This window comes from Amblyomma americanum, chromosome 2, assembly GCF_052857255.1.
Source record: "Amblyomma americanum isolate KBUSLIRL-KWMA chromosome 2, ASM5285725v1, whole genome shotgun sequence".
In the NCBI taxonomy this organism is placed as follows: Eukaryota; Metazoa; Arthropoda; class Arachnida; order Ixodida; family Ixodidae; genus Amblyomma; species Amblyomma americanum.
Window position 1 is genome coordinate 35,021,117 of NC_135498.1, and position 18,832 is coordinate 35,039,948.

At 52.1% G+C, this 18,832-nt stretch overlaps 1 protein-coding gene and 1 non-coding gene across 4 annotated transcripts in view; both read right to left on the reverse strand.

The window, feature by feature from the left end:
• Nucleotides 1-18,832, reverse strand: part of LOC144120972 (tectonic-like complex member MKS1) — an 86,424-nt gene that overhangs the window by 27,889 nt on the left and 39,703 nt on the right. For all 3 annotated transcript variants that reach the window (XM_077653812.1, XM_077653810.1, XM_077653811.1), the window contains 3 exons: nucleotides 14,299-14,371; nucleotides 9,644-9,745; nucleotides 7,962-8,119 (listed from right to left, as the gene is read on the reverse strand). In XM_077653812.1, coding sequence (XP_077509938.1) covers nucleotides 7,962-8,119; nucleotides 9,644-9,745; nucleotides 14,299-14,371 — 333 coding nt within the window. The remainder of the gene's footprint in view (nucleotides 1-7,961; nucleotides 8,120-9,643; nucleotides 9,746-14,298; nucleotides 14,372-18,832) is intronic.
• TRNAP-CGG (transfer RNA proline (anticodon CGG)) lies at nucleotides 13,468-13,540 on the reverse strand. The gene has a single exon. It is a non-coding gene; the product is annotated as a tRNA-Pro (tRNA).

The window sequence follows — 18,832 nt, forward strand, 5'->3', positions numbered from 1 at the left end:
GCACTCAGAACGCGTCCACAAATTGGAAAATTGCACTAGAAAGCACATAATCACTTTGAAACACTAAACAAAAGCAATATGTTAAAAATCCTGCCTCAGGAAGAAAACATCAGTAACAAACAACTTTGAGGCGGATTCCTACGTTAGGGGCTTCGACTTAAGCCATCGGCGTTACCGTTGAGACTCCCCTTTTTGTAACGCACCTCAAAGGAATATTGTTGCAAAGCGAGGCTCCAGCGCAGGAGGCGGCCATTTTTGGGAGATATGGTCTGCAGCCATTGGAGAGGGCAGTGATCCGTCTCAATGATAAACCTCGAGCCGGCTAGGTAGCATGACAATTTCTGAACGGCCCACACGAGACACGCACACTCTTTCTCAGTGGCGCTGTACGCCTGCTCCCGACAGGTCAGCTTACGACTAGCATACAGGACGGGGTGTTCTACTTCTCCATTGTCCCTTTGGCACAGTACAACGCCCATGCCTCGCTCACTAGCATCGCACTGAACAACGAACCCTTTTGTGTAGTCTGGCGATCGTAGCACAGGCTGGCTTGTTAGGGCGCTCTTTAGGGCGCTAAAAGCTCTTTCCTTTGTCTCGCTCCAGACGACTGTTTGGGGCTCTGTTTTTCTTAGAGCATCCGTCAGGGGAGCCGCGATATCGGAGTACCTGGGGATGTACCTCTGATAGTAGCCGGCGACACCTAAGAACGACCGAATATCGGTCTTCGTGCGCGGTTGCGGGAAGTCTCGCACAGCGGCCACCTTTATTTCAGAGGGGCGGCGACGACCCTGTCCAATCACGTGACCGAGGTATACAACCTCGGCCTGTGCTAATTGGCACTTGGGAGCCTTGACTGTCAAGCCCGCTTCGCGCAGGCGGGTTAGCACTGCCCGCAAGTGTGCCATATGCTGAGACCAGGATGCGGAGAATATCGCTACGTCGTCTAAATACGGTAAAGCGAATTCTTCCTGTCCTCGCAACACTTTGTCCATGAGGCTTGAAAAGCAGTATGGCGCGTTCTTCAAACCAAAACTCAAAACTTTAGGACGGAATGTTCCCATTGGTGAAATGAACGCCGCATACCTACTAGCCTCTTCTGTAAGTGGAACCTGCCAATAACCCCTGACAAGATCTAGGGTGGAAATAAACTGAGCGCTACTAACTTTCTCAAGGCGCTCCTCGATGTTAGGGATCGGATAAATTTGATCCTTAGTGATGGAATTAAGCCTGCGGTAGTCGACGCAAGGACGAGGTTCCTTGCCCGGTACCTCAACTAAAATCAAAGGGGAGGTATAATCACTCTCACCCGCCTCAATAACACCGAGCTGTAGCATTTTCTTTACCTCAGCCTCCATAATATCGCGCTGGCGGGGTGACACCCGGTACGCCTTGGATCGTACTGCCTCTGGGGAGGTAAGTTCTATATCATGAGTAAGGACAGAAGTCCTACCAGGCCTCTCAGAGAACTGACCTTGAAACTCTTGTAAGAGTTGGTGTAGTTCGGTTTTCTGCTCAGGCGACAGCGGTGCTTTACTGAGTAAGTCACTAATGACCTGATCAGTGTCTTCCCTGTTCGTCACTGAGCCTAGTCCCGGAAGCTCGACCGGAAGCTCTTCTAACTTTCCCTTGTCGGGCATTTCCTCTCCAGTACCTGGTGCCTTCAACGCTACAGGCTCAATTTTATCCAGTTCTGACGTGCTCGGAATATCAGCTTGCTGCGCCTCCGACCCTTTCTCATTGTTCGACAACGTCGGCCCCGCAACTACCGCCTTTGCAGCGAGCTCCCGAACTCTCGATCTGGTTAAGGCCTGAACGCTAGCCTCACCAAACAAAAGCCCCTTCTCGCGCAGGAGGTGATCGGACCTGTTCGAAAATAGGTACGGGTACTGGGGGGGGCAGCATAGATGACACTGCGGCCTCCGTCTCAATTGCTCCGAAAGGTCCTTCAATAAGCACTTTTGCTACGGGCAGACACACGCTGTGAGCTTCCACGGCTTGCTTGATCCATGCGCACTCGCCCGTGAACATATCGGGTTCTACGTAAGAGGGGTGAACTACATCCATTGTAGCTGCGGAATCACGAAGCACTCGGCACTCTTTCCCGTTCACGAGGAAGTCTCGCATGTAAGGCTCGAGAAGCTTCATGTTCTCGTCAGTGCTACATAATGACAAACACACGACTTCTCTTTTTGTTTCTGGACACTGCGCCGAAAAGTGACCCGGCTTCTGGCACGTATAACACACGCGCGCTTGCCTCGCCTCGAACCGCTTTCTGCGTTCGGCTTCGGCTGCCGCCGTCTCCTTACGTTCGGTCGGACTGCTTTCACTCGCATCCGCACTACGCGTGTCCCCCCTTGCTCTCATGGGTGTGAACTTCGGCCTCTCAGACTTGGAGCCAAATTCACCCTTTTGACCGTCCTTAGCTCCGCGAGCCCGACGCGTCACAAACTCCTCGGCTAGCTCGGCGGCTTTAGCCACTGTACTAACGTCTGGCCTATCCAAGACCCAGTACCGCACGTTCTCAGGTAACCGACTATAAAACTGTTCCAGCCCGAAACACTGCAGAATTTTCTCGTGGTCACCAAACGCTTTCTCTTCTTTGAGCCACTCCTGCATGTTTGACATAAGCCTGTAGGCAAACTCTGTATATGACTCATTTCTGCCTTTTTCATTTTCCCGAAACTTCCGACGGAACGCCTCCGCTGACAGCCTGTACTTTTTTAGCAGACTTGATTTCACTTGGTCGAAATCCTCTGCCTCCTCTCTCTTCAAGCGAGCGACTACGTCGGCCGCCTCGCCGGGTAACAAAGTGAGCAAGCGCTGTGGCCACGTTTCCCGAGAGAACCCCTGCTTCTCGCACGTTCGCTCAAAGTTAACCAGGAACAAACCAATGTCCTCTCCAAGCTTAAACGGCCGCATCAGGTCAGTCATTTTGAACGATACCCGTTCTCCTGCACCGTGTGCCTGACTTCCATTACGAGCGCGTTCCATCTCTACCTCGAGACGCTTCATTTCCAAAGCGTGTTGACGGTCGCGCTCTTCTTTCTCTTTCTCTTTTTGTTCTTTACGTTCGCGCTCGTCTTTCTCTTTTTTCTCCCTCTCCTCAATGGTCTCAAGGCATTCCGACAGCTCGTCATCCTCAGCCTCCAACTCAAGAATAGCCCTTAGCAGTTCTGGTTTTCTGAGTTTGTCTGAGACATTCAGACCCAACTCTCTTGCAAGCTCCAGCAATTTCGGTTTGCGCAACGACTTCAAATCCATGGCTGCTCCGAATGCTGCTTTCTCTACTGCCTACTATTGTCTTGCCGCAAACTAACCCGGCAGCAACGACAACCACAATTACCAGCTCTGTTTCTGACACTAACAAAAGCCTGGCAAAACTCAGAAGAAGAAAGTCCCGCACTCACCAAACCTCGCAGCCAAGAATTCAGCGCAGTCGTTCCGCTGCAGGCAACCAGTCATCACACAGGGCTCGTTGCACTGCTCCCGGATGGTCGTTGTGCTGCTCAGCATACAGTTGACCGCATATCTTCGCTGCTGGCCTCCGTTGTCGGGATCTCACCGCTGGCAACCAGTTGTTGCAAAAGGGTTGCAAGCCCCAAGGGTAGCGTTGGCCTGGCGGCCTGGGGCAAAGCTGGAAACATCCGAAGGTCCCGGCAAAGGATGAGTCGACTGGCAACAGAACAACTTGTTTATTCTGGCATCTCAAAAGAGCAGCCGGTCAGGGCGACCACGTTACTCGAAGGAAGGAATCGAAGTCTCCCTCGGCGTCCGGGGCAGCGGCTTTTTTTATACCCTCGGAGTCGAGGGCAAGAAGGAACGGCTGGGGAAGAGGCGTCCGATACGGCGACGCTTGAACATGTCCAGACGTGACGGGCGCGTCCGCCAGGCCGGCGCCGGTCAGACCTCCTCGCCTCCCAGTTGGGGAGCTTCTCTCCCCGGCTGCCGCGCTTTGACAAGCGTGGGCACCAGCATGCACACACACACACACGCACGCACGACGACACGTGGCACTGAAACCTGCCTGGACGCGCTTGGCGGGAGGCGTTGCGGCAGCGATGAACGGGTCCGCGGCATCCGTTGCATCCGCGCCGGCTATACCGCGCGTCGTAGGCGAGACGTAACAGTAGGCAGCTATGAGGGTAATCGAATGTTGTTGTTTTTTTCATTAGAGAGTTATAGCATATCGTTACCGTGTTTACGTTACCGTGTTACCGGACGCCGGATTTTCCGGTTAGCGCGGCGCACGCCAGAAGACGTTTAAAAACCAATTATTATTACCGTCTTTCCCGTAACAAGTTACCGTAAGGATAAAACGAGTGATGATGATTGCAGATGCCCAGCTTTTAATGATAAAAAAATACGGATGCATTGCAATCATTTCTCTGAAGTGTAATGCTACACTTTAATAATCTTTTTCTCTGCATATAAAGACGTACCGACTACACTTCAGCTAACAGCTGACTCAGCGGCTTTTCAAATGTGCCCGTGAAGCTAGACACCTTTGCCTACCCTGGCCAGTAGACAATTTCACCACGTAGACCTCAGTAAGCTTGCATACACAGCGCACATTGCGTTGCGTGCGCTGTAAAAAAAAAGCATAACTACGACACCTGTTTGCCGTGCCGCATCGCTTCTTTATGTGTTTGGATGTGAACACTGTGGCGCCATCTAGTGGTAGTAAGTTAAAGCGCGCCAACTCCGGGCCGGAGGAACTTTTTATTTTCTGCAATTACTGATGAATATGCCAAGAGAAGTGCCAGTCTTTTTTTTCGAGGAAAAAAATCATGAAAATATAGAAAAATGTTAAATCGGGCACGAAACTGAAAAGCTGCAGTGTAGTCGTTGCTATTTGGCTATGTACACGACATATAGTCAGGCTTAGGGGCTCAAAAATCGGCAAATAATCTCAAAAACATGACCTAGTTGTTACTCAAACCTCAACGTATGAGTGAGAGTTTGCAAATTAAAAGCGAATGCCTACATGTATAGCGAGAAGTGGCGCCGAAGAACGTGGCGGCGGTGCTGTATTTGGTCCGAAGGGGCCGTGCACGGCGCCGCCATGTTTATTTACGAGCCAACGCTTAAGGCGCGTTTATACTCCGACGTAACGCGCGCGCGGCACGGCAACGTCACGTCGGCCAAAGCGCCGCCGACGCGTTCGGCGCACTGTGACCGCGCTGACGGAGACTTGGAGCATGTCTCTATTTCGTGCCGAGTGCGCCAGCCGCCGCCGGCCCGGCCAGACCGGTTCCGCGTGCTCCTCGGGGCGGCGCTGCTTCGCAAACCTACGAGAGATGGCGCGTCGAACATTCTGCGCAGTCTGCGCATGCGCTACTCCTGGCGCAGCCGCTGAGACGCGTCGGAGCGGCCGGACTGTAGGAGGGCCGAATTCGCGCCAGGCGTGGTGTCGCCAACCTGACGTGACTGACCACCGCCGGCGCTCGCCCGCGCGCCGAGAAACTCTTTTTAACTCTCCGCAACGCTAACAGAGATTCCGTAAAGTGCTTGCGGACCGGTAAATGGCGGCGCATGCGCAGACGTCGTTTGCCGGGCCCGGTAAGACAGTAATGTAATCACGGTAAACTCTCTAATGGTGTCTTCGACTGGTCGCTCCCGCGATCCGGTTAGGATATGGCAGAGTGGGAGCCGCTCTCGCTCTGAGCGCATAGCGAGACTAGTCAAGCCGAATGGTCAGCGAGTTTTTGGGGCGGAAGCGCAGGAGGCAGAAGGGGGACGTAACTTCCGGAACCACTACGCGGCATCGCTGCTGATGTCAACAGCAGCCGCACGTAAGGTCCCTTGATTACCTTTAGCCGCACGTGGCCGCACACAGTTTGCATCGCGGTCGCCGCATAGCCTGTATCGATCGCTACCCCGGCTTTCCGTCCCACGGGAAGCACATTTTTCGAACATCGCCTTGTGGACAGCGCTGTCGTCCTCGTCTGAGCTGCTGCTGGAATCACTGTTGTCGTGCGACAGCAACACAGACCGCGTTCCTAGCGTAGTTATCCGGCGTCTCTTCGACATTTTGCCTCACACAGCGCGGCACCCGCAAAACATAACACAGCAAGGACGCTACTACTGCGTGAAAAGCCTACACTTGCTTCTGTCTACGCGCAGGGGACGCCGAGGCCTCGCACCGCTTTCGCGAAATGGCGGAAGCGGCTCTGTCACGTGGACTCATCTCGGAGCCGCTCTGACTTTTTCCTCGGAGCGCCTCAGAGCGCTCTGAGCTGGATGCGAGCGCTCAGAAAGAGCCAGCCGAATGTAGTCAGAGCGGCCGGTTTCGACCAGCCGAATGTGCGGTCGCCTCTCAGAGCGCTCTAGAGCGATCTAAAGCGACCAGTCGAAGGCACCATAATTACTGCTGCGTTCCATACAACTTTCGGCACAAAAATAAGGAACGAGAAGTCTTAAAGCGGCCCCGAAACACATTTTCAGTGCAATGTTTTGCCTGTTGGTTGCATAGAATGAGTTGCATAGTGATGCTATTAGCATCGGTCGTACCACGTATACTGCGGTTTTTTATATTTTAATTAGTTCGCAAAAACAAATTCGTGGCGCTGGCGGTGTCACCATACAGAGGTGATTTTTAGCAGCGGCTGTGGCATCACTTAGTGGGAGCTTGATGATTGGACAAAAAGTAAATATACTACAAATTGTGTTAATAGCTAGAGATACGTTTCGTCAAGTTTTTGTGTTTTATATTACACTAACAAAACCAGCTTGTTTGCCCTAGATAAAAGCTCTGTAAAGCAAGTAAAACAAAAATACACCACCAGAGGCTCTGGCTACTTTTTGCATGGAAGGACTTTGCGCCTTTCTGTAAACGTCCTACGACCTAGCACTCAACACTTATGACTACTCTCTATGTATCTAAGAGCGGCTTTGCGGAATCGATCCGATCGAGCCATTGTACTCTATAAGCGTTCGTTTCGGTCCCAGGGAAGGAGGCGTTCGTTTAAGCAGTGCGCATCGTCAGCTTGTGGAGGATCACCGGGCGGCGGCGCTAGATGGCGCCACGTTCCCGTCAACAGCGCGCGCTCCTTGCTCGCCGTGACCAATCAGCGCGCTAGGAGCGACGGGCGATGGTAGGCGGTAAGTAGTAACGGTACGCGCTATGCTAAATGTGATATCTTGAGAGGCTGTCACACCGTCGCAGTATCTCGCGCTCGAGTTCGGATCCATAAGTAAGGGAACGTCACTGATCAGTGTTCCCTTCTGCGCCAACGACGTGACGATAAAGCATCGCTGGGTCAGCTGGGCGTTCACATCGTTGTTGTAACTATGCAAACGGCGCTGCCAGCCTTGGCATGAACGAGTTACAAAGAACAGGCAACCATGGATTGCAAACTTCCGCCACGTGCTCAGATAGGCTGTTTTGATTGGTCGCACGTAGTGTCGTCATTGGGAGAGTGAAATGGGAATGGGAAGCTGCGCGAAAATCGAGCTGAGGGGAACATTTTGTTGGCTTGTATTTTGAAATTTCTTCATTGAATAACTCCCGTTCCTATGCATCGATTCTCATAATTCTTTTTGAGTCAGCATTTGTGTGACATAAAGAATCCATTTGAAGTGCAACCGGCATCCGTTCAAGCAGTGTTTCGCAGCCCCTTTAAAACGTGGGTAAATTTATTTAATTAATGCATATAAAGGAAAAAGTTTACTGAGAAGGACGAGAAAGTACAACGTGATAGAGTTGCTGCCACCAATACTTTATAAAGGTGTTTTGCGGCCAGTGCCTCTAAATAAATGCCGCGCAGAGTGCCTGCTCTTCATTCTAGTGTTTTAATTGAGGAAAAGGTGTTGATTGATCAACGGAAGCTTATTGCTGCAGTGCTAGGTGATCCCAGCCGCGATTCCTTCAACTCCGCCGTAAGCGGCGGCGACTGTGGGCCGCTTTTAGTGACGTCACGGAAGGAGTATACTCAGGACTTCCCTAGAGGGCGTTGGCTTACCTCCTGAGCGCCCTCTCCCCAGCCGGAGGCCGACGGCGGCGGGCCGACGGCGACCAGGTCGTCCAGCTGGGTGTCCCCGCCCGTGAAGAACCTCCGCATGTGGGCGGTCAGGCTACGACACAGCGGCCGCCAAGTGCGCAGCAGCAACTCTTGCTGGCCTGCATGGCGCGGTGAAGGTGATATCCTAACGCGACAGCGTTAAGGAGCTCGTGTCGCAGAAAAGCCAGTGTCGTCGGCGTCTGGCCGTGAGCAAAAAATGGCGCATCTCGGTGGACACCTGAACCGCGCCATAAAGGGAAGGGATTTTAACGCGATAGCGTTAAGGTTTGAATTATTTATTTATTTTTCCTTCCCTTCCGGAGCGATCCGGGTGTCTAGCGAGAAGTGCGAGACCGGCGTCATTTCCTTTCCTTAAAAGCAATTCTTCTTCCCATACGGCCCGGGTTCGAACCCGACCGCGGCTGCTGCGTTTTTATGGAGGAAAAACGCTAAGGCGCCCGTGTGCTGTGCGATGTCAGTGCACATTAAAGATCGCCAGGTGGTCGAAATTATTCCGGAGCCCTCCACTACGGCACCTCTTCTTCCTTTCTTCTTTCACTCCCTCCTTTATCCCTTCCTTGACGGCGCGGTTCAGGTGTCCAACGATATATGAGACAGATACTGCGCCATTTCCTTTCCCCCTAAAACCAATTATTATTATTATTACGGCTCGGTTCGGGTGTCCGCCGAGATATGTGAGCCAAGCGTCCTTTCCTTAAATTGTCCAACGGGCCACGCGTCGCGCCGAACGGGCTTTCGCGTTCCGTGCACTCCTCGGCAACGCTGCGACACGCTGTCGCGTCTCACTCTTAAAGACGAAGCTTAAGCGTCCTCCAATTTTTTTTTTCATTGCGCCCAGTGCAGCGTTGCTTGCATATCAGGCTTCTACCCGTCGCCGGCCGGCATTTTTGGGACGTGCTGATTGAAGGGCTACAGGAACCTCTCTGGGGTGGTGAGGTATATGGCCCGACATGCATGATCGGGCATTAGTGGACGTCGGATGTGATGAAAGTGATGCAGCCATGCAGGGTTGCGCGTAACAGCGCCCTGCGCTCTAAACACGGAGGAGTAAAAATGGGCAAACTGACTTCTACTCCCTTTTAGCGCAATCCCTTTTATAAAAGGGAGAACTCCAGAGGTCAGCTTACTCCCATAAAGGCGTATTCGTATTTAGAGTGTGGATGGAGGCAGTGCTCAAGGGTTCGCAAAGCGAAACTATAGCACACGTGCGAACAGGAAGAAATGCGACGTCAAACTCATACATCCACAACGACGCCATGCAAAAGGGAGTACTCCAGAGGTCAGCTTACTCCCTTTTTTACTCCCATATAAGCATATTCGTATTTAGAGTGTGGATGGAGGCAGTGCTCAAGGGTTCGTAAAGCGAAACTATAGTACACGTGGAAACAGGAAGAAATGCGACGTCAAGCTCATACATCCACAACGACGCCATGCAGTGGTCCTCCAGCGATACCATGGTTAACCATATCGTCCATCGCGTACGGTGTCATCAGGAGCTGTCTGACCAACGAAAGTAATCATAGCTTCTCAAAAATTCGTCTTCCTCTTGAACGCGACTGCTTTTTTCACCTATTAGCGGGAGCCTCGCCCAGGGCGCTGTAAGCATTCGCATATGTGCTCACCAGGCACTGCGAGCAGGTCGCAGTAGGCGTATCCCTCCAGGCGCAGCCTGCTCCACGAGTCCAAAGAGAGCACCTCCAGGAACAGCTGGCCCGCCACCGCTCCTGCCAAGAGATGGCGCGAGCGAACATCATGCCTCCGCTGCAGGCTACACAGAGACTCACGCCACGCAACTAGACACAGCACCTACGGCATACAACACCAGATTACAATACTGTCGGGCAGTGCGTCAGCTCCTCCCCCCACCACACAAGGGCTGAGTGCACAGGAGGCACTAGAGGCAACTCCAAACCAACACCTTCCCTAATTTACATAACGGTGGCTGAGTGGTTATGGCGCTCGGCTGCTGGCCCGAAAGACGCGGGTTCGATCCCGGCCGCGGCGGTTGAATTTCGATAGAGGCGAAATTCTAGAGGCCCGTGTACTGTGCGATGTCAGTGCACGTTAAAGAACCCCAGGTGGTCGAAATCTCCGGAGCCCTTCACTACGGCGTCTCTCATAGCCTGAGTCGCTTTGGGACGTTAAACCCCCATAAACTAAACCAAACCTAATTTACATAAGTACAGCATGATATTCCCTGAACACTACAAAGACGCATGCCAGTAGTGAGACGAGAAACCCAGAGCATACCACGTCACGTGGGGCTGCAGAAGCGAAAAAAACAGATAACCTACAACACACACGACGCAATGGAACAGTGGGAGGCCGCTCTACCAACACCTAGGTGGTGTTGGCTCTACCCAGCTCTCCATGGGCTGACTATCCAATGTAACCTGGTGTTCCAGGCAAGAGAAACAGCCATGACCATTCAGACCTAAAATAAGGACACCACCCGCAGCAGAAGACGTCGTCTTTATTTTGATTTACCAATAAATGTTCCTACTCTAAGAAAACGCGCGGCAATCTCTGCGGATTCCCTTCTGAGTCAACGTCTTCGGCCGAACGTATTCCCGCTGTTGAATGTCATATGTGTCTTCACTTCTGTGCCTCGTCTAGCTTCCGCGCTGACTTCTTCACATAAAGGGCACGTGCATTTGTCGGCACACTTTTTTTTTGTTCCAAGAGCTCTGCCTTTCGTCATGCGATTTCGCAAGTAAGGCTAACAGAGGGGTCACTTTTGTTGCGAAAGCAACACTACGCCAGCCAGCCAGCTCGGCTCGTCGCGTGGTCGCACTTCAGCCGTATGCCGTGGCCGACGAACCATCTTGAGCCGCCGTTGCCTAGCAACACCGCAGCCGTACTCCAATAGATGGCGTCGGCGCCGATGCCGTCGCTCCACCAGATGTGCTCCGCTGGGGTAGAGGGAGAGGAGGTGTCGCCTCGTGCCACGGGGTGTGTGTGTATATATATATATATATATATATATATATATATATATATATATATATATATATATATATATATATATGCGCTTTGCCTCATTGTATTCTAGTCGTTATGGAGAGCGCGAAAGAGACGCAACAACGACATAACGAAGCGAGGAAGATACAACGCGCTCAAGAGACGCCAGAAGAACGCGCCGCACGACTCGAGAAGCGTCGTAACGAAGATGCGGCTAGAAGAAGTCGTTCCACGTCCCGGAGTGACTCTTCAACTGCGGAAGAGATCGGTTTGAGTTTTCGAGAGCGTCGGAATGAGACGCTGCGTAGACGACGTGCCGAGGAAACGAAGCTTCCGCAATTAAACTAGGGTTAGCCAGAGCTAAACCACAGCCAATTTTTTTTTTACCCCTGTGTTACTGGCGCCATACAGCCTGTTGTTCAAGCACGTCCGGGGTCCCACAAAGGAAAGATGTTCCTTTCTTTCACTCCCACCTTCCTCCTTTCCCTTACGGCGCGATTCGGGTGTCCACCGAGATATGTGAGGCACTTACTGCGCCATTTCCTTTCCTCAAAAATCAATTTTAATTTTCAAGATGCCGTCGGAGATAGCGACCGTCCTAGACGCGCTGCGCACTGTCACAGAACGCCAAAACCACTGATTCGTCACCATGCTGGGCTCTAAAGAATGAAAGTTGGTCTTGAGGAAAGGAAAGGGTGCAGTAACTGTCTCACTTTTTGGTGGACACCTCAACTGCGCTGTGAGGGAAGGGAGCAAGGTGGGTGTAAAATACGAACTAGTCGAGGGCTCCCAAGAACGATAGGGTGAAACGAAGAGGGGACACGTGAGGGAAGGGAGGAAGGAGGGCTTGAAAGAAGGAAGAAATAGAGGTGCCGCAGTGAAGGGATCTAGAAAAATTTCGGCCACCTGGGGATCCTTAACGTGCACTGACATCGCACAGCACGCGGGCGCCGCCACCGCGGCTGGGCTCGAAACACTGTATACCCGCGTCCTTGAACGGTTGTTTCATTTTCACTTCGCACTGCGATTTCTCTTGCCGATCATCATCGACATTGCGTCAGACATCACTGCACCGTTGCATCCACGTGAGTCCGTCCGTAAGCCGCGCATGCGCTGTCTGCATCGTCGCGCCAAGCGTTCGGACGCAGTCTTCGTTGAGCGAATTTGCGTCGTCGTTTACGAGTGGCGTGCGGTACTCGGCCCGTGAAAGCGGTCACTGCGACCTGCCTACGCGACGCACCTTTGAGAAAACGTGCGCACGCTGACCTCGCCGATGTGGGCCGACCTCTGTACGTCTTCACGCGCTCACGCTCGATGGATAGACGCCGTCCGCGTCGTCAGTCTCGTCGAATTCGTGAAGTGGGTTGAGGTGAGTCCCTCAACCCGTGCATCGCATGCGCCAATAGCGGTTAAGCTTAATGTGCAGTCGCTCTTACGTGCTCCCTTGCGTTGTGTTCCATGGAAATAGTGCTACTGGCGACAAACTGTAAATCGTGAGGGTTGCCGTCCCCAAGCGACAACGTATGGGCTGCGAGGGACGCCATGTAATGGTATAATGGAGAAAATTTTCACCGCCTGATGATATTTAACGTAGTAGATATATTTAACGTAGTACACCAACATCGCACAGTTTTTGCATTTATCTGTGTTCCGATGCTGTGGTTTTAACTACGGCAGCAGTTAGCCGCCCGCAGAAACTGCCGCTTGTTTCTGAGACTCCTGGGCGGCTCGTCGGCAGAAATAAAAGGGCGCTTGGCCACTGAGCCGGAGTTCCCGGATTCGAACCCGACCGTGGCTGCCGCATTTCGATGGAGGCGAAACGAAAAATGGTTGTAGTTTAGCTCAGCAAAGTGTAATTATGGAAGCGAAAGGTTTTGTTATGCTTGGTTGTGTTGTGGTTTAATCCAGGTTAGGCTCATTAAAAACGAACACGTTTTGCATTGTTTAGTATCGTTTTTTTTATTCCTGATTTGTCTTACAGGCGCGGCATCGCATGAAAAAAACTGGCTGTGGTTTAGCTCTGGTTAACTCTAGTTGAATTGCGAAAGCTTCGTTTCCTCGGCACGTCATCTACGCAGCGTCTCTTTCCGAGGCTCTCGAGAACTCAAAACGGTCTCTTCCGTAGTTGAAGAGTCACTCCGGGACGTGGAACGACTTCTAGCCGCATCTTCGTTACGACGCTTCTCGAGTCGTGCGGCGCGTTCTTCTGGCGTCTCTAGAGCGCATGTGTCTTCCTCGCTTCGTTCTGTCGTTGTTGCGTCTCTTTCGCGCTCTCCATAACGACTAGAATGCACTGGGGCGAAGCGCATATATATATATATGCCAGACATGGCAAATGAAATGAGGGGCTCATTTGACAAACATATTAAGGAAGCCAACAGTCACCGAAACCAAGGTGCATAGGGGAATGTTTGTAATTTTTTTTTGTAGTGCCAATCAATTGGTTTAAAGAAAGTTACTTATAAAGCAGCAGAAAAAACAACCATGCCTCCGGTGGGATCCGAACCCACGACCTCCGAATACCGCGTCCGGTGCTCTACCAACTGAGCTACGGCGACGGCTGTCCAATCTGCTGCGTTCATGGGTATTTATGTTTTGCGTGTAAGCGAACCTTCAGAGTGTTCACCAGCTCCACCCTCGTCCATAGCGGTGGAAGTAGCACGTCCTGTAATACCGCGAGTGTGACGTAGAACGTCATCTCTGTGCGAGAACCTTCTTACGCTACCTATGGCATCAAGACTGCCAGAACCGACACCCCCGTTAAGCTATTAGCAGACATGGCAATTGAAATGAGGGGCTCGTTTGACAAACATATTAAGGAAGCCAACAGTTACCGAGACCAAGGTGCATAGGGGAATGTTGATTGGCACTACAAAAAAAATACGAACATTTATACAAACATGTGTGTGCGTGCGTGCGTGCGTGCGTGCGTGCGTGCGTGCGTGCGTGCGTGCGTGCGCGCGCGACCGACCGACCGACGCAGCATAGGTTTAATCCCGCGTCCGCGCGCTCAGCAGCCGAAACACTGCAACCGTTGAGCCACCGTGGCGGGCCGTCGCCAACCATCGCAAGGGTGCAATGTACCGGTTAACCGAACCCAGTAAGTGCACCTGTTGCTAACCTGCGACATGTTAAATGGAGGGGGTTAGACTTTTCGGTTTAAACTGAAAAAAAAAAAAATCGTAAAAGTGCGCCGAAAATAAAAACCGAGGATTCCGACCCTTATAGTTGTATATGCACGGTGCGCCCAGGAACAGCGCTCGGTAAAGGGGAAGAAGCGTCGCGGAGCAAAAAGCAGAGAGGAACTTCCACTTGCCTCCATGGTCGCCTCCGCTGGCCGGGCGCTCCAGTTCGAGCTCGAAGGGGTGCGAAAAGTGCGCCACCTCGACCTGGCCAGAGAGGCGGGGAAATAAGCGAAACAGCGCTCTTTGGAAGAGAGAAAATTGCCCCCTATGTTCTAAGGGAGCTGATGAAAAAAAAAATGAGTGAGAAAAGGTAATATATTATCTCGTTACAACGATAACGACGTTTCTTTCACTGAAAACGGAGAGTGCGTGCGTGCGTGCACTAGGCAAAACACAAAAAAAACAAATGCAGGTGCCACCATCACTGGCCGACTGTGTCAACTCAGTCATTAGACCTTAGAGAGTTATAGCATAGCGCGATCCGCTACCGTGATCCGCTACCGCGGGTCACCGCTGGGTACACGCTGATTGGTCCTGGCGCGCACGCAGCTGACGGGCACGTGGCGCCATCTGGCGCCCCCAGGGCGATCTGCGCATGCGCAGTGGGGCCTCGCGGAAGCGGATCGCGCTATGCGATAACTCTCTATTTTTAGCATACTGGAGACGTACCGGTTTACCGGACTCCTCTTGCGCACGCGCACTGGCTGCCACCGACCACAACAGTGTCACTGCGCATGCGCAGGAGGAGTCCGGTAAACCGGTGTACAATACGATACGATACGATATATTTTATTAACTCTCACAAGGTTACATCAGCAACAAGGAGAGAGGACGCAAGGAAAAAAGCTGCGTTGTTGCAGCTTGAGAGACACCCTGCGCCCTCTGCCGGGGTGTATAGCCCAGCAGCTGATCACATGACAACAGTGGAAGGGCGCACTCACAAACACACACACACACACACACACACACACACAAAATACAGTTACAAAGTATCGACATCTGACATTGGCATAATGTTACGCTTCTGATATCACTGGACGATATTTGACGCCTCCGCTAGTATGTCTCCGGTATGCTAAAAACGTCTGTTCACTTTCAAAAGCTGCGATCACGGAGCTCTGCTTCGGTGTAGACGTCACGAATTTGAGTGTAGTTCCGGGAAACCAGTAAATGCAAATAAATGGGTCTTTCGCTGCCGGGCAGACGTGAACACAAAGTAGAATCGATTTTTTTACTAAGAACAAAGAATTGTATGCAGCTTTCCTCAGTGCCGGTTTATTCTTACCGATAAGTTCGCACGTGCCAGTCATGTGACAGCTGATGTGGCCGATAATGTCACCAATATTGGTCACGTGATGACGCCATTTGAAAAATGCGGTCTCCACGAAACATGAGCCTTTGTTACCTGCCGACACTGTGGAGCCTTTGGCGATACTTGGTGGTTAATTGCAGATCAACTGCTTGAATGTCTCGTCGTCTGCCTGCTGGACGAACTGCTACGCGATGCCGCTGATCTCTCCCTGGTAGTGCTTTCGTCGAGTGGTTTAGATCGAGAGGGCGACGTTTACGCCTCTGATGCAAAAACGTCATTCTGAACCGTCAATACATTTCGTCTTAAAGTTAACCATAAAAAGGATGACACCTGGCCAGCGTCCCACAGAAAGCGGAGGAGAATGCAAAGGAAATGAGATGTCTGGAATGACTTGCTACACGCCGTCGTACTTCACTCCGACCCATCATCATTCAAACAATCAATCGAATCAACTACGTGCCCTGAATTCCACTCCCTCATGTAATACCCCTTTAATGGGGCCTTTGAGGTTGTAATAAATAATAATAATAGTAGTAAAGACAAGACGAGGAATATTGTCGCGCCCTCCGCGTCAGAGGCGTAGCGAGCATTCGAGCTTATCTCAGTGGAGACACTGGAGCGCATACTGCTTCGCTGCACCGCGGCCGCCTACAGGGCGCTAGCTGGGAATCATCCCGGACAGTCTCGAGGCGCTCCTGTGGCCGCCCACCCCTGACAGAACAATGGTGAGCCTCTGAGCGTTCATCGAGCAGGCGGGCAGTGTGCCGCGCGCGCGATTAGTTCGAGACAGGACGCTACGTGCGCGCGGCTATGTGTATGCAGTTTATTTCTTTCCTGTAAATAATTGTGTGCAGTGGCCGATCGTGCACACTTTTTTAAACAGAGCTTGAACATTAGCGCGCGAGCGGCGCGAACTTGATTCCTTAATGTATTTTGTAAATAGTGTACAAAGCTCTCCCCTGTCCTTTCTCTATAGTTCTCCTCGCTATCCTCTGCCTTTTTTTATTTATTCTTAAATGAACCACTACTACGACATTCAAACAACTCGATACCGCGAGGCCTATTCGACGAACTGTGGCTGATCAACCACGACTGCTGCAGTGGGAGGGGAGGCTGAGGTTGTTCACCCGCGTTCTAGCCACATCTTGTTTTGGTCGCGTTTTGGGGATAGGCCAGTGACCTCTGCCCAACTCTTTCTAGCAACCCTACTTCCAGCTGTTGTCTCGGCACCAGTTGTCTGAGGTTATCCGGTGGCCTTCAGTCATTATTTTAACCCTCCGGGCGGAACAAGCATGCGGGCACAGAGCCGAGGAGGCGGTCGTCAACCGTGACCTTTTGTAACCCCCCTTGAACCGTCCCATCGGGGAAGACGGGGAGAGAAAAGTTAATCCTCCCCCCTCAGCAGCTCTGGGAACAGGAGGAGGATTCCCGAGGCCGAAGCGAGACAAGCTGACTAGCGTCTGACGCGTGGAGCCTGCGTGTCTGGCCTCGTTCTCCCCCCCCCCCCCCCCCTCTCTGTGCGGCTTTCTCGCGGAAGTAGTGAAAGCAGTCGTGACTCTTCATTTCTTTTCTTTTCTTTTTCCTCCGTTTTCGCCCTGAGTTGAATGCACCGATGACTCATTCCGGTGGCGCGACCTTCAACCCTGTAGCCGGCGAGGGGGTGTCTTGGCTTTGTGTTATTTTTTTTTTCTTGCTAATCGCAACTGCCCCCCCCCCCCCCCCCCCCCCCGCACCTGTTCCCGGGAGCGGTCATCCCCGTGGGAAATAGAGGAATTTATTGAGAGGCGTGACGCGCACGCGTAGGGTGCCTGGGTGCCGGGTACCGGCACTAATCCTTTCGGCCCTGGCGCCGAGTCATCCCCTGCTGACCGGCAGGGGGTCGACGACCTTGTCCCGCTGAAAACATTCCTTTGCTGTCAGCGGAGACGGCAAATCCGATACGTGGCACTCGATGGAATGCACATGCAGCGAGCTGCGTACGCGGAGTCGCGCGCCCTGCACGTTCCAGGAGGTGCGGGGTCCACTGGGCTCGAACCGGGGAGCCCTGGGCTCCGCTCGCTTGTACATACGATGTCATTGCTTTGCTATTGGTTCAAATTGGGCGAGAGCTGGTTTACTAAAGCTCCGCCCAATTATCGAAGGGGTTAAAAACCCGCTGGAAACAATGACTTTGGATGAGCGCGCCGAGTCTCAAGCTCGGCCGTTTTTAAACAGCCTTTTTAAAACTGCCCTTTTAAAACTGCCTTTTCCTCAACTGCCTTTTTATGTCGATCCCGTCTTGAATAAATCGGTTCGTTTGCCAAGAAGTTCGAATTGCTGCCCCAACCGGCAACGTGTCGTCAGACGAGCGGAAGAAGACCGCTAATCCCTTCGTACTGCTAACCGCCGTGTATCGATCACCGGCCGGCGTGCCATCGCCATCCACCTCTCGCGACGAGCAACCGACCAGCCCAAACCGGCCATCCCATCGGAAGGAGGGCGAGAAGTTAACTGCAAGGTTAGCCAACTGCAAGGTTAGCCCGACTGCTGCGACAAACAGCTCGCAAGACAAAATGCAGATGGACGCTGATTGTGCTCGCAAACCTTCCACCGGAGCACAGCAAACATCGGCACCGACAACATCGACATTCGAAGGGCAATGGCCGCATCGGCATCAGCTCTCTTCCGGTCCAGTTCTTTCTGCTCTCTGAAATGCGGGATCTGGCCAACGGTGGCATTTTATGTTCGGTGGCGAAGCGAAATCCGTCCTGAAACCACGGGTGCCACAAATGCCACGAAAGATGAGAAGGGATTTAGGAAAACGTGGGAAGGAGCCGGCGGAGAGGTGCTGGTCACTGGAGCAGCGAATCAATGGACGTATATCGACATGTGACTCTGCGGTGCAGTGAAACTGGTCAGAAACCGGATGCAATTTGTAAGAACTCGCGTATTATCGCCAATATAGCGGCTTGATTTCGTCACAAGAGGCTGCACTAAGAGTGGTGCTTCACCCCTCCTTTATTTTCTTTATCCAGAGTGTTATATTATTAAATACAGTTTTCTTTTACAGAAACGCCATAATAGTTTCAGAACACCGCTGTGGAGGTCAGGCTATTGGACCAGCCGATATCGCATTCAAGCATCGTTGACAACTTGACAGAAAAGTTTTAAGAACTCGATTTTTTTTTTTTTTCGTGGAGGAATTTTGTGCGGCGGTCCTGAATGTGGGCAAAGCTTCTGCAGACTTAGGTTGTACGCGACTATCGATTATTACCAATAAATAAAATAATAAACGAGGCTATTTGCTACAGGCGTTCAAAAGAGATTGCACTGGAGGGCGACCCTCCTCACGCTCTCCTCTTTTGTGTGCAGAG